General features: G+C 41.2%; 1 protein-coding gene across 2 annotated transcripts in view; it reads left to right on the forward strand.

The window, feature by feature from the left end:
* The window catches only part of epha6 (eph receptor A6), a gene marked incomplete at its 3' end in the record, with an annotated part of 170,410 nt that extends 154,628 nt beyond the window's left edge, over window positions 1–15,782 (forward strand). Inside the window, exons 9-17 of one of the 2 annotated variants that reach the window (XM_080478240.1) lie at window positions 625–695; window positions 3,012–3,137; window positions 3,978–4,172; window positions 8,817–8,878; window positions 9,312–9,521; window positions 11,774–11,923; window positions 14,294–14,487; window positions 14,758–14,907; window positions 15,668–15,782. In XM_080478240.1, the coding sequence (XP_080334366.1) occupies window positions 625–695; window positions 3,012–3,137; window positions 3,978–4,172; window positions 8,817–8,878; window positions 9,312–9,521; window positions 11,774–11,923; window positions 14,294–14,487; window positions 14,758–14,907; window positions 15,668–15,782 (1,273 nt within the window). The remainder of the gene's footprint in view (window positions 1–624; window positions 696–3,011; window positions 3,138–3,977; window positions 4,173–8,816; window positions 8,879–9,311; window positions 9,522–11,773; window positions 11,924–14,293; window positions 14,488–14,757; window positions 14,908–15,667) is intronic. The other variant, XM_080478241.1, reaches the window with a different exon arrangement.
* Window positions 15,783–16,314: the final 532 nt, after the last annotated feature.

Below are 16,314 nucleotides of genomic sequence, written 5' to 3' on the forward strand. Positions count from 1 at the left end.
TGCTGACTCGCGTGCTTCTTTCATTCATGTCGAGGCGGTGCCTATGTGTGTAGCTGCAGATGCAAATCACACATCAAGCTGTCTTGTGATTTAAATAGATTGAATATCCTTTGAAAGATCACCGCCCCACCCACACAGTCCCTTCTATTGCCATCTGGTTCATTGGGGTTTTTGTTGCTCTCGCACGTTCCCCTTTTCTACCATCTCCTTCCAGTTGTTATACCGGCTAATACATTTTTAGTGTGAAGTTGTTAAATCACCCCTCCAATCTTTGGAAGGGTGTTTTTGCATGTGCATCTGTCTGAAGTGCAAAATTTCCGAGAGGGAACACAAAAACAAGTTGGTGATAGTAATCTTGACAAATCCTTTATTTTACCTTTTCAGTGTGGGGCGAAAAATAATATTCGGCACATGCACGTAAAAACACACAGCGTGGTTTAAGCTCTGTATGGGGGCTCATCCTTCCACACTTTGAGGATCCCTGGTCGTGTGCTGGACTATTTCAACTACACCCTCTGATTTCTGCTGGTCCCTGAACCTTCAAAAACGAATTAATCATAATGATATAAAATTGCAACGATCCCCACATATTTGATTGACTGCCATTCGATCTGTCTGTTTCAGGTGTCAGTGGTACTTTAAGGCCAAGATGACTTCAGAGGACAAGAGGAGAACGAATTATCAGAATGGACATGGTAAATAGTTTACTTCCCCTCTCTCTCTCTCTCTCTCTCTCTCTCTCTCTCTCTCTCTCTCTCTCTCTCTCTCTCTCTCTCTCTCTCTCTGGATTTGATATATAGTCATGATGGATGTCTGCTCAGTCCACTCAGTGCGTAAGGTATCATAATATTCACATTAACATTTAGTTGTGCCAGAAAAACAGCCATTTGGTGAGAAACAACCAAGTTTTCTGTTTCGTATCTTTGCCAGTAAGCAAGCGAGCCTCATGCCTCCCTCTTTGCTTTCAATGTCCACGGCTCACTCCCTTTGTGGTGCTGTCCATCAGAACATTGAGTCCTTCACCGACATGACCGGTCATGCATTCAAACACTGAATTTGCTATTATCACAATCGTATTGCAATTATTCCGAACCTCCCAGAATTAGGATGTCACACAAATAAGCTGAGCCTAGTCTTTCTCTCTCTTCTCCTTCTTCTTCACACAACATCCCTTAGGGTTTCATTTGGTGTTCCACTCAAGCTTATTTTTTCAATCTCAATTACATTTTTGGAGTAAATTTAAAAGTAGTTGCAGAGCTGAAACATGAAACATCTGCTCCTGCACTCTTGTACTTCTCTGCCTCTTTTGCCGTCCTTCTGTCTTCAATACCAAACGGTTCATTCCTGTCATGAAAACCACAAATTGAAATCACAGATTTGAGGTGGGGGCTAAAAGACGCTTGAAGGTGAACAGAAAGATGAAGATTGGGGGGGGGGTGCAAGGTGACGGGGAAACTGCAAAAGAAGAAAACAAAAAGGAAATAGAAACGAGGATGAGGGTAGGCATGATGAAAGGGAGAGAAAAAGAGGAGAGGACAGAGAGAAATGAGGAATGTTCTCAGAAGACAGCTGGACTGAGGCCAGAGTGCCAGAAAGAGATGGAAGAAGGTGAGAAAAAATATATATCAGATTAGTTTTCGAAGGTGCCACATAGGTCTCAGATATTCAAGATTAAAACACACACCTTGTGGACCGAGTGCGTGTGTGTCGACTAAAACTTTGGTCTTCAAAACCCTCCGTCCCCTGTGTCCCCCGGCTCAGCTCTGAGTGTGATGTCGAGCAGAAGATTTGTGAGGAGAACGAGATTCCTGGGTTCTCGGGGTCTCCTTTCCTACATCAGAGACAACTGATTGTTTTTGGAGTTTTTTTGTTGTTGGTTTTTTTTTTCTTCTTTTTTTGTTTTGTGATACTGTATCGATCCCTCAAGGAGAAACAGCCTTTGTGCAGGCCCCCTCTGCTGAGAACAACCTGTTAAAGATTCATTGACTTGCTCAAGGACACTTCGGCATGGCTGCATTAAACGGTGGTTGATAAGTGGTTTAAATACTGGCTCAGCACTCCGCAGCCTTTCAGCAATGCTCCAGTCCTGCTCTGCGGGAGGAAAGATATCGAACTGTGTAACTCTCTCCCGCCCCGCTCATAATCAATAGCAGTGGGGTTATGTGTCTCTGTTTGACGAAAATCATTTGTCTCAAGAGTGGCCAAGTCATTGTTGCATTGGTTCATATAATGTCCTCTGATTCATTATTGATACAGGGTGGGAGAAACTGAAGAAAATGCTTATTTGTGCTCTGTTCATATAAGATGTGTGAATGTGTGGGTTTTTAGATTTTTACATTTCGCTAGATTTTTGAAATAGGAGCTTGCTGTTCCAATGGTGTATTTCAGTCGTATAATTTAACTTCTGTGCGTGCTTTGTGAACTAGAATGTGTACTTTTTGTCACAGCATGATGACTGGAGTCTTGTGCCTTTGGATCTTTAGCATTATCATTAATTGTGATTATGAAGATATTAAAGTTCATCCTCATTTGGATTCATAATCCTTATAGCAGGGGTGCCTAACATGACGTCTGGGCCCTGCAGCTGAGCTCCTATGGTCTTACTCAATCTGAGCTTATTCAAATTGAAAAATTCCGATTTGTACATATAAAAGGAAAGCATGATAACTTCTATAGAGAGCAGATGTGACCCTCTAAACTTCACTTTTATATTGAAGGCTTTTCAATTTTTGGCCGCATCTGTGGAAGCATCCACACTTAGAGGATATTTATTTCACTGCAAGCTGCAGGAGTATTTGTTGGGGGTCAAGTACCCATGGTCGTGTAGTATCAGTAATAACCAACTGTAGGAAGGATGGACCTTGTAGATTTACCCATTTACAAAAAGTAGCAACATGTTTGATTTGCAGAGTAATTGGTGGATTTATTCTAATGCTTCGTAACAGCATTAAAACGCTCCCTTTCAGACACACGAGTTCACTGCATTGGTTATTCCCTCTGTGTGTCCGCAGTTCCTTTCCCAGGCATAAAGACGTATGTGGATCCTGATACATATGAGGATCCCACACAGGCTGTCCACGAGTTCACCAAGGAAATCGACCCAGCCAGGATTCGCATTGAGAGGGTGATCGGAGCTGGTATATACACACACACACACACACACACACACACACACACACACACACACACACACACACACACACACACACACACACACACACACACACACACACACACACACACACACACACACACACACACACACACACACACACACACACACACACATATACGCACACAAGCCACTACATACTCCACTATCCACTTGTGCCTCGTTTGTTCATGTCATCAGCCTGTGGGGATAAGAGGATCGCTTCATGTTGGTTTGGATAACAATGGCTTTAAATGTGCATATGAGATGATCTATTTTCATTCTACACGTATAATTGATGTGAACCACCTCTGCCCTATTGTATAGGCTAAAGAGGAGGATTTTTGCTCCCCATTTCCCAGTGTCTCACTGTCATTTTCTCAGCACCCACTGTTGGAATATCGAAGCTTTAACAGTTTTAGAGAACAAAAGAAACTGTAAGAATAAAAAAAAAAATGAACTAATCAGAGGAGACTCAATAAAGGAGGCATTTAGTTGGGAACTACAACACTGCCCCCAGGTGGTTTACTGTGCAGTATGCTGATGGTGAGTAGTGGGCAGGAAGACTTCTCACCTTGTTCATGTCCAGTTGGTGTGTGCATGTATGTTTTTGTCACAGTCATTTTGGGACTCGCTTCTCGTTTGGGTGACAAAACGATGCATCTCTATGATATGGTAAATCGAAAAGAAAACTATTAAACATTGTGGTCGATTGTGTTTTAGGCAAGTTTGTAAGGGCTAAATAAGCAGTGTTTCCTGCTCGGTGCTGAGATCAATCAGTGCAGTTCAGTGTGTTTGTGTGTTTGTGTTTGTGTCTGTTCCTCAGGTGAGTTTGGTGAGGTGTGCAGTGGCCGCCTGAGAACGCCGGGGAAGAAGGAGATCGCTGTAGCAATAAAGACTCTGAAAGGAGGCTACGTCGAGCGTCAGAGGAGGGACTTCCTGCGTGAGGCATCCATCATGGGCCAGTTTGACCACCCCAACATTATTCGACTGGAAGGCGTGGTGACAAAAAGTAAGAAATGTGACAGGAGAGGCTTTTATATAGAAGGAATATGTATATAAAGTAATAGCTGCTCTCCATGAATACCATCGTGAGAAGAGTTTCTGACATGCACAGGTGTTGTTCTATTTTTTTTTCTTAATGACATGCACAGGTGTTGTTCTATTTTTTTTTCTTAATGACATGCACAGGTGTTGTCCTATTTTTTTTTCTTAAAAATATTATATTACAATAGAAAAGGTTTTCTATCCATTTGTGTTTTTTTATTTTCTCAATATCACCTTATCCTAGTCAGAGGTACGTCCCAAGTCAGTCCAATTTGCTTTTGGCAGAGGCATTATACACTCCACACACACCTGCTGTGTGTGGAGTGTCAAATGTGTGGGAGGAAGACAAACGTGAAAAAAAAAAAAAAAAAAAAAAACATATAACCTCAGGCAAAACGTGTAGACTCACAGAAAATCCCTCCTGACCAAATCTGGACCCATACCAGGGCTCTGATCACTATGAGGCTCCAGTGGCTTGGAAAGTTTTCCTGTAATTTTTTTTAAGCAAAGAAACCTCCTTTTATTTTAAATCTATTACACATATGCTACGTATTCTTTCTCATTTCAGTTTGTTAGAAAAGCAAATCAAAAACATTTCACAAGAAGTTTTTCTTATGTTTTTAACCAGAGGCTATGATTAGCACAATTAGGCTTTTATTTTTTTATCTTTTCAGTTTATCTTAAAGGGTGGAGAAAATAAAACAATTCACTTTTTAATGATATTCTTTTTTTTTTGGAAACACCATTATAAAGCTGTAGTTTATGTAGCTCGTGACACGTCTGATGCTGAAAAAGAAGTTTTTTTAACTTCTTCATCTGTACTTTCCAGCTATATGGGACATTTTCGGTCGTGGATTGTTTGTGTTTTGTCGATATCTGTAACTCATCCTCAGTCCCCTTCATCCAAAAGTGCTGCTTGTTGCTGGATGCAGCACTCACACCGAGATCTCTGCTAAAGCACAAAATGAAATGTAACCGTGGTGTCTGAAGTCGCTATCTCTTTACCCATCTCCTCGCTGTTTATCACAGTGCGCTGGATAAATTTACACCTTTGGTTGTCTGAGCAGTACATTTCTGTGAAAACACCTGAGAGTTTGCGGCAATCCCATTTCCCAGTATTGAATAACAAGCCCCTTTGTGAAAAGGCTTTGCTGTTTGTACCCACGGCCTTGTGCCGCACCCTGTGCTTTGTGCACTATTTTCCTCATAGCAGGAGTCAGGCTGTGTATTTTTTTTGTGCATTTCTGTGCCAAGATTATGTGCAAGTGCGGCTGTGTAAGTTCAAATAGCCCACATTTATGCTTTGGTATGCCGTAGCCACAAAAGATGTGCATACAAGTGTGTGTGTGTCCGTGTGTGTTACCGAGCGGGGGCTTGTTAACGAGCTCTGTTTTACGGGGCTCACCCGGTGCAACATATGGTTGTTTTTACAGGGGGTGTATAAACTGAGACATCGCTGTGAATATAAATGTGTCCCCTGAAGACTTCTCAATGCCCCCACTGAATGCAGATAGAGGACACTTTGCAGTTCTGACCCTGCCGATGGAGACCACAGAGATAAAGAGTTGTGTTTATTTCAGCGCAGATGCTGACATTATTGAATTAAAGCTGCTGATTCTCGATAATTTCATACGGATAGATGCAGCTAAGTTACGTTGTCTGCTGCGATTTGGTGAGAGCATTCCTCCCACACAACACACAGATCATCTCTCTCTCCCTCTCTCTCTCTCTCTCTCTCTCTCTCGATAGACTTTTGAAGGGAAAAGAAAAACATTTTGAGTCACTATTACTGAAAAGGACTTTTCATCCCATCAGAGGTCAACAACTGACTGGCTGCACTAAAAAGACTTTCAGAGGTCTATCCTCACTGAATAGCAGCCTATTTAAAGATACTCATATCATTCCTCAGTCACTTTATTAAAAGTGGTCTTCCGATATTGACCTTTTCAACCTCGAACCATGAAGTGGTATTGAAACTACATTTTAATTAAAGTTTGAAATATGTAAACAACTTATGGATTTAAGTTGGGAAAACATCGACTAATGCAAGATAAATTAAAAATGGATCCAAAAGTATTCATCTTTGATTATTTGAGAAGGATTTATCAGAGCAGATCATTTCCCCAGATCGCCTATCCAGTCGTGCAAGCACACACACACACACACACACACACACACACACACACACACACACACACACACACACACACACACACACACACACACACACACACACACACACACACACTTACACAACACAGAATCCACATCAAACCATGCAATCAAAAGCCATTTGTGTTTGGCAGTGGGGCCTCAGACTGTATGTAGGGAGTCATTAATTCAGAGTATCCTTTCTCTGTCTGCCTGCCTGTCTGTTTGCCTTTGCCTCACTTGCTCTGTCTTTCACTCCCTCCATCTGCTGTTGTTCTTCAGAGACTAATTATGAAGAGTACTGTGCTGTGACTGACTGCTATACCTTGCTCTGGAATAGCAGGTGACACATTAGATTCTGGCAAACAGGTGCGTTTGTTTTGTGTTCGGGCGATACACGGCATAACTATATATTGTTTCCAGACCTCGCTAATTAGCACAGGAAAGCCAAGCTTGATCAAATAATGGGGTTTTTTTTGTTGTTTTTTTGGCGTCAGTCCCTGCTGGCTTTTCATCGAGGGGGGGAAAGTATAAACAATTTTAAGGGTTTGGTGGCGGGATCAGTAGATTTAAAACAAAACATCATTTGGCTGTTTAGTTCGAGGTAAGTGATACGGTTCAGTGCTCAATCACTGATACGTCACAAAATCTTCCAGGTTATTGGAGCTTTGAGTATTAATGTCCATGTTTGGTTTACTGGCATCAATACCAACCCTGACTCCTCACACAAAATGCAAACATACCCATTCATAGGATTCAATGAGACATTTACCATTAACAAAGAAAATCAGGCTTGACTTCATTCAGCGTGTATTTTCTTGAAGTGTTTTAAGATGCCGATCATTACATATTCTTTATGGAACACATCGTTGACGAAGCAGTGGGAATACTGAATCTACAGTCTTAAAACGAGCACAGCTTCCCCATCAGTTCATTTGTTTCGTTTGTTTTTTTTAATTATGGTGTGCTTTGGATTCTTGCAGATGTTTCCCCCGTTAGAAAAAAAAAAAAAACATTGAGCTGTTGGTAAGAGGGTAAATAACACTTTGAATGAAACTTTGTAGTTCAGATTTTTTTCTCAAACAAAAATTGCCTTCGAGTGGTATATGAGTCTTATTTATTTATAATACCACTACCTCCCGAATATGTTCACATTTCTTATACTTCACAATCTTTTATGAACAATATGACCTGCCAATGAGTTTCTTTCTTTCTCCTCATACCGATTGTTTCGCAGTGCACAGATTTCTGAAACTTTAACCATGTATGTATTCAAAAAAATCACTTAAAATATGATGCTAATGCTAGTTCACAGCCAATAATGCTGCAAGGATTATTGTCACCTACCGTTTTGTTTTATGTCTACCTTTTCACGATTCATATCAAACCAAGGGCAATAGGTTACAAGTTGTATGTGATTTCAGAAACCAGGAAAATGCGAATAAAGTCTTCAACTCGTGAAGTGACAGTGCATTATATGTGATGAATGCTCTCCACACCCTGTGAGACGTCCAGGAGGAAACCTTCACTGTTACATCTCCTTTAACCATCCGCCACATAACTTTTACATTATGGTGTGTGTTCTAATCCCAGTTGAATTGTAAGTGGGACATCATGGTGTTACTTCACCTGGGAGACATTTTTATTTGTCTATCCTGCAGTTCAGAGTGTTTTGGAGCTCGCCAGCAAAACAAGCCTGGACAGTTGCCCCGTAGCTGTAAACCAGTCAATCAGTGACACTGTCGGTATCCTGTGTGAAGGAGCAATAGCATTCGGAAAGAGACACTGAGCCTGCACTTTTTTCTTACTAATGTTCCATGCCGAGCACGAACTGAATACTGATCAGGTCCCATTTGGCTGGGTGGACATGTTGAGATGAAAAAGTGTTATGAATTGAGCTTCTTGACTAGATGCATCAATCAGACCCCCCCTCCCCCTCTTCTCCCTCTCCCTCAGACTCAAACTTGCTGTGATGCCAAAAACACACAATCACACACACACACACACATTGCTCCAACACAAACATATTTGCAAGTGTAGTTTTGGCATCGAGAGCTGAGTGTGTTAGGTACATGACTAGAAATATTATCCGGTGGTTTTTCACCAGAGAGTTTATGATATGATATGTCAAATGATAATGCACCACCCTGTTCACTGAAAGGAAATTTTATCAGGTTTAGCAACTGCATTATTCATCAGTCAGATGTGATTCAGTGTACGCTGCTATTTTCCATGTGAGAAACAGACTGACTGGCTTTTCTCTGTATGCAGAATACACTTTTCTAGGAAATGAAGTGAACTACCAAGTGATTTGAAGCTAGAAAAAGTGCACTCCGACTTTGTTGTGACTCCAGTTTCTTCTGTCTGCTCTTCTTACCCTCTGCACCAGATCGACTCTAATAGTGAGATTAATCTCTTATACCAAGAAAAGTCATCTCAGAGAAATGTGTGTTTGGTGTGTTTGCAGGCAGGCCAGTGATGATCGTGGTGGAGTACATGGAAAATGGATCACTGGATTCATTCCTGAGGGTGAGTGGTGCAAATGATTGGAGGGTTTGAACATTGTTATAGCCTCAGTGGACATTACAGCCACTGCTATAAATATGGTGTAATACCCTTGCATGTCATTGGGTGGTGGCCATTATAACACCGTGCAGACAAATAGCAAGATCACCCTCAGATATTATTGTGGCCTGTGTGACTTATTGAATCTATTTGCTGAAGCACATTGTCCTTTTAATTTATAACCAGCATAAGACCTAGTTAACTTTTTTCTTGACTTTATAAGATTTATTGAAGATGTATTGTATTTCCTCCAAAGGCCAGTATTTTTTTGTCAGTTTGCTCCTGGTCTCGATCTTTTCCTCCATCTCCGCCCTCAATGTGTCTCTGACTGTCTGCGCTGTCTCAGTATTTTTATAATGACTGTTTATTTTCCTCCGCATCCTGCTCTCCCTGTCAGCAACATGATGGTCACTTCACTGTCATCCAGCTGGTTGGCATGCTGCGTGGCATCGCCTCAGGCATGAAGTATCTGTCGGACATGGGCTACGTTCACCGAGACTTGGCAGCTCGAAACATCCTGGTCAACAGCAATCTGGTGTGTAAAGTGTCGGACTTTGGCCTGTCCCGAGTCTTGGAGGACGACCCGGAGGCTGCGTACACCACAACGGTACACATGATACCCTCACCCCTACTAAAACCAGCAGCTGCTGCAGGTTTTAATGGAGCCGTGCTCACGTAATTCTAATACGCATCAGGGAAATACTTTGTTATTGCCCAGGCTTCACACTGGGGTCAGACCAATCCGTTAATTTGTGCTTTGTCGGTCACCTTGCTCTGAAAGCTCTTGAACCAGACTGTTAGGTTGTTTGTCATTTGCCTCGCTGCCCAATTTTCTGTAGTGTAACAAGTACAAATTGTATAACAGATTGCCTTGAGCCCTCCCTCAGACTATCGCCCTCCTGTCAACTGCCTGGCTAATGACACCTCATCAAGTTGCAATTGAACGAGTGGTACAAATCCAGATGCAGGGAGAAAACAGGATCAAAACCAGATAGTTTGCGTCTACCTCAGGTTATCATCACCTTTCGCCATGGTTTCTTCGGCTCCCAATGTATGTCGTAATTGCCAAGTCATTAACACATTACACAACACCCCCACCACTGAGGCCAGAACGGTCATTAAAAACACAAAAAAGACATTTATACAGTAATTTTTAAAAGAGCATCTGGATCTGGGGGATAAATCTTACATCTGTTGCTCCAGGACTTAATCGATCAATATGCTACATCATTTTGTAGTTCAGGGGGTTTCCTATTCCACAAGTAGTTTTTGAGAAGAGTACATGTCCCAAAAATATAAATGGAAGGTAAATCTATTGAATATTTCATTAAAACACACGCCAAGAATTTCCACACCGCCATTTGGTGGGGTTTGCTGTCACACAGCACTTTTGAAACGCGGATCAAACCGCCTGGACAATGTAATGCAATTACAACAGCTCCACGTTTTGGGAGCGCATTACGCCCGAAATGAATGGACCTGAAAGCAGACTGAAATAACTTGTACACCAATACTAATGTATTTCTTTGTTTTGTATCCTACAAGCTTCTGAGCAGTGCACACAACAGTATTGAGTCTTCTTCCCTTTATTCTTTTTTTTTTTTTTTTTTTTCTATAGTTGGTCACTGAAATGCCAGAGCATTCATATACAATATAATAGTCTAATATGTTATTTTCATATTAGATTTTTTTTCTAATAATACCACACAGTAATATCACTTATATTAGTTTATTCGCCTTCATCCAGTTTCATTTGGTGCCAGTTGGCCGGCTGTAGTCTCTTCCTGGGTTTTGCCAGAGAACCTCATTAGCAGGAGAAATTGAAAGTTTTGAACTACGAAAGGGATGGGAGCAGCTGTAGAGACCCGGCAACAACAGTTCAATTTACTGAGATCTACTGAGGGGTTTGAGAGGTACACTTTAGCAGCTGTTCTGTGGCTGATCCTCCCCTGCTTCACAAAGAAATCTCCCCCAGTCATGTGAAATCTCTGCTTCATCCAAAAGCTTGTTTTCAGCATCACATCAGCACTGAAGCTTGAGATCAACTTTACTTTTACTGCACCAACCTGCTGATGTTTTATCTTTTTCTTTTTTTGGTAACTCTAAACAAACTCTCAAATGTCAATGCCTTTTGCAGAAGGATAAACACTGGAAATATTTGCACACCAATGCTATCTATTTAAGGTTTAGACATAATGTAATAGATCCATTGCTCAACGGTGTCTTGATTGATAAACACATGTATTGCTGCTTCTCCTCCAGAGGTCAATACAAGTTTAATCTGCCATAAATTGCAAAAGTCAAACCAGAGCTGAAGACAGTGTTCTTTAAATCTGTCTGAGCCCATTGTGACCTCTATTTCCCACCTGGCATTGAAGCCTTTTCTTGTGTGAAGGAAATGCTGTAGTTCCGGTTGTGAGTTGAGCTTTTTCTGCTTCACAAGCCTGCGGTTCAAATTCACAGAAGGGAAGTGAAAGGTGACCTGAGGTGAGAGGAGAAATCCAAAGGCAATAATCACAGAGTATTCTGAACGCGGAAGCTCTTGTGAAAACAGTTTTATTGAATTATTAGACATGTTTTAAAATGGCTCAGTGCACACTTGAGCTTGTTGAACAACTGTTTCCTTCAAGTTGAAGTGATTCTGAGAACCTGCGCTTGTTTGTAATTATTCAACAAATACAGGTACATTGAATTCAGAGCCTGACCTAATACATTAAAGGTGGGAATAATCATGAAACTGGTTTTTTTGCAAGAATATTTACAATTTAAACATGTTTAACAGTAGAGGTTTACTCAGTTTGATGTGTCTCTTTAGTGTCTAATTTTTTTATTCACGTTCTAATTTCTGCACGGGAACAGGGTGGTAAGATCCCGATCCGATGGACAGCTCCTGAAGCCATCTCATACAGGAAGTTCTCCTCAGCCAGCGATGCATGGAGCTACGGCATCGTCATGTGGGAAGTCATGTCATACGGAGAACGACCATACTGGGAGATGTCCAATCAGGATGTGAGTACTATGCTCCGTATCAGTTGAGAATACAAATATTCCATCTAGGTTCAAAGGGCTGTAATTTATGATTAGTGAGGGATTATCTTGTTTTTCTCATTCTTGCTCGACCAGAAACAGACACTTCAAAGCCTCAAAAAGGTTTTTACTGCACAATCACACTTGAAAATTGTTTGAACTAGATCAAAACCCTTTTCATTAAATGGTGAAAGAAAAATATTGCATTCACTTTGAAAGTTGAAATCTTCAAAGGGTAAAAAGGTGTGATTAACCCTATCGATATAAAACAAATATACAATTAAAAACAAAGCATTACAGCCAGTATGGTCTATGTGAGATAAGTAAAATGTGGAGGTTAGCTCATGTTGCCTTGTGGGTAACAGAACGCCGCAGTTAAGTTTGAAAACAGGATTTTAGAACTGCTGAGTACCTCTGTTGATCTTTATCTCCCTCAATCAAATGAGTGTGATCTAAACATCTCTCTTTTCAGTCTTTCTTATTTCTGAATTCTGCGTAAAAAAAAAAAAATAATTTTTTTTTTTTCATTTTATTTTTTATGTTATCCGTGTTTGATCAATAGCTCACACAGTATGTAACCACTGGATGTATGGTGTCAATCTGAACAGTTAATCCACAGACTGTGGGAAGCTACAACTAACTGTATGTGTGTTAATGAAGCATCTCTAAATCGACAAAAGACTCCTGTCTGCTTCAGTATCAGCACAAATGGTAGGAAAGGCCATATAGTTATCAACAAGATAACAGTACCATAAAATAAACATGTTTTTGGGGAAGATTGAGCAACAAGACGATTGTGTTTGGTTTGGAAAAGATAAAGGTATCAGTTGAAAATGACAACTGATCATTCAATCCTCCTTTATATATATCATTATTTAAGAATTTCCAATAACATATCCTGTTTGATTCAGTTGTTGACCGTTTAAAAAAAAAAAATCACAACTCTAGATTAACATATTCGGAAACCTCACAGATGATGAGAATTTACAATCCTGATGTGTATCAGGTGCGCTGCCTCACCTCTCTGCCCATGAAGGAGTAGCACACCCCGGACACAGGGGTGACAGGTGGAGGAGACACAAGCACCTGAAAGAGGAGCAGTGTGTGTGATGTTTTTGAGTTTAGTTTTGATTTAATTTCATAAAAGAATGGTGCTTTGTGAATCCGTGTCTCTGTGGGAGAACCCGAGGAAGGCAAGCTCAACTGCCACAGTCTTCTACTTCTTTGATTTGTTCAGATGCAAGTCAGAGACTTGTTCCTCTCGCAGTCCTGATCCTGTAACTTCAACACCACAACTATATTGACTTCACGGATCAAGCCCTGCTATACCAAGTGAATTCTGAGTTTGTTTGGCACCATATCTATAAAGGTTGATGCCCTTTCACCTGATCTGTGACTGTTTACTCACATCAAAAACCAACCTCTGAGAGAGGAGGTTAGGAACAGAAATGCTGGTGAGATCCACCAAAAGGATGAAAAAGATGAGTAAAGGGGGAATGGAAAAGAGCAGTAAAGGTCAGAGGTTCAGAGGACTTCGGTCCAGTCGCGGGGGAGTTTAAAGCTGTGGATTCAGTGTGGCTGAGCAACCCGCTGATCCCGGGCTGTGGTCAGGGATTGAAGGAAGCATATCCATCCCTCTCTGTGCTGAGTGTGAAAGCTCCACCGTAATCCTTTCAACCCTTTACACACAGACTTATACACATCTATACATGCTCTACACACACACACACACACACACACACACACACACACACACACACACACACACACACACACACACACACACACACACACACACACACACACACACACACACACACACACACACACACACATATTCACTGAGGTCTCTGGGTTTGGGCAGGATTTGTGCTGTTTGGGAATTGCTTAGCAGTGCTTTCCAAGCCAAAAAGACCAGCCAGGCCACAAAACCTTAGGAACAATATCTCATTCTGGTCAGCCACTTACCACTGCCCTCTGCAAAGATACATATAGATACTCCATTTTCCCTTTGATAACCGAGATATACTGTGTCCAGGTTAATGCACATATCAGCTGAAATACTAAGAGATTTACACTGGCAGACAGTGCATGTGAAAATTGATTTATAGTGCAGTTTGAGCATAAGAACAAGATCAGTTCAGCTTTATTCACTATACATAACATTTTTTATCTGGTCTTTTGTTTTTTAATGCAGTCCTCTATACAAGTCCTTGCTTTGGTTTGCTGCACTATGAAACATTAAACAGAAACAGCTCATAGACTTTTAAAAATGCTATTGATTTGATGAAATTCACCAAATTGTAGTTGTCTTTTAAATTGAGTCTTTGCATTCCGTCCATCTGCCTCCAGGTGATTCTGTCCATTGAAGAAGGTTATCGGCTGCCTGCCCCAATGGGCTGCCCCATGGCTCTCCACCAACTGATGCTGCATTGTTGGCAGAAGGAGAGGAATCATCGGCCCAAATTCACAGATGTCGTTACCTTCCTGGATAAACTAATCCGTAACCCCAGCAGCCTCCTGCCACTGGTAGAAGACATTCAGAGGTAGATCACAGAAGCGTTTCTGGTGCATTGTTGGCTAATTTGAATGGATGTGACCCAGTTACAAAAACCACTGAGCGAGAACAGAACGGCGCTGATTTCACAGGAAAGATTGAGTAACGTCCTTTTAAAGTTGACAAATTATTTTACTCCTCTTAAGATATCTCCACACTTTGAGGATTTTGTCTCAATGCCACCAGTTTTCCACCTTGAAGACTCCGATAACACAGCCAGAATTTGACTTTCACCTTTCTTCTTTTTCTTTTTAATCAGTCTACCAGAGTCTCCGGGAGAAGAAATGGACTACCCAATGTTCATTTCTGTTGGCGACTGGCTGGACTCCATCAAGATGAGTCAGTACAAGAGCAATTTCATGGCAGCAGGCTACAACACATTGGATTCTGTGGCCAGGATGAGTATTGAGTGAGTTGAAGAGCTAAAACAACGTTTTCCATTTACTGATTGAACTTCACAACCCACTGATTTTACTCATGTTCAGCCTGCAAATGTCTCCTATGACTTAATATTTCTAAGATAAGGAACAGGCACCATGACAATGCCACTGGGGTAACATCACCAGGAGGTATCAGTAATGTGGGTGCTTGAATCTTGAGAACATTTAGACAGCAAAAAGTTAAGAAACCTCAACTAGCCCTTGTTTGATTTTGACGAGCCATTCTTTCCATGTTTTGTACAAGTCCAATGATATATTGCTGTAGTCCTCTTCAGATAAAGAGATTATCATCACTTATGTCATTTATCCCATTTTATTTTTCTGTCATCGTTTTGAAGGTGAAATATTTTAGCATAATTCTGTCTGACCTATTCTGTGCTTTAACTTATTTATAGTTGCTGTGCATCAGGTCTGTGTAATGTGCTTTTCATTAGCCACACTGCCTGCATCCAATGTTGAAATCCTTAAGTAAAGCGTCTGCAGCTGTTGCACTTACTGTTTCACACTTATTTTATTATTGTAACTAGTTCTAAATTCATTAATGAAATTTATTAAAAAAAAATTTATATCCTATAGTCAAGGAAACAAAAATCATGCTGATTGCAGGATTCCCTCTTCACTCTGTCTAAACACTAAAATATGAGATTTTCACTGGTATAAATACAGTCCTGAAGTGTTTTTGTGTTTTGTGTTTGTGTGTGTGTGTTTGCGTTTCCCCTCTCGGCCTAGAGATGTGAGGCGTATTGGCGTCGAGCTGATTGGCCACCAGAGGCGGATTGTCAGCAGCGTACAGACCCTTCACCTTCAGCTACTGCACGAACAGGAGAAGGGTTTCCATGTATGAGGACACCCTGTCACCCAACCTGGGATGGACAGACTGAAGCACCAGATGGAAGTGAAGTCTAGACCGTATGACAGACAGTCTACAGCCTGTGCCTGAGTCTCCACCCTCGTGCAGGAGGGCATTGGACAGAGGACTCCAGCAGACTCCCTCCCTGGTCCCTCCCACGTCCCATAGAAACAGACTTTTTCTACGACAAACACCCCTTACACAGTCTGCCTGGTTCTGCAAGACTATTACAGCCTGATTGAGTTCACAGACTGGCCCAGGCCTTCACTTAGGGGAATGTAATGCCTTGTTGCAACAGCAGTACTTTGTGTGGAGCAACAATATCTAGAGACATAGATTTGCAGACGTAATCTACTGAATCTTTGGACTTCTTTTATCTTCTGGTTTTGTTTTGGGTTTTTTTGCTCCAAGTTATGTGCTCATGTAGCTGCTATCGGGTGTGCAATTGAAACATTTTGTCCTCCTATGAGAAAAAAATAATCCACATTATTTTTTTTATTTCGAAGGTTGATAATTTATCACAAAG

The sequence above is a fragment of the Lipophrys pholis genome, assembly GCF_963383615.2.
Source record: "Lipophrys pholis genome assembly, chromosome: 13".
Taxonomy (NCBI): Eukaryota; Metazoa; Chordata; class Actinopteri; order Blenniiformes; family Blenniidae; genus Lipophrys; species Lipophrys pholis.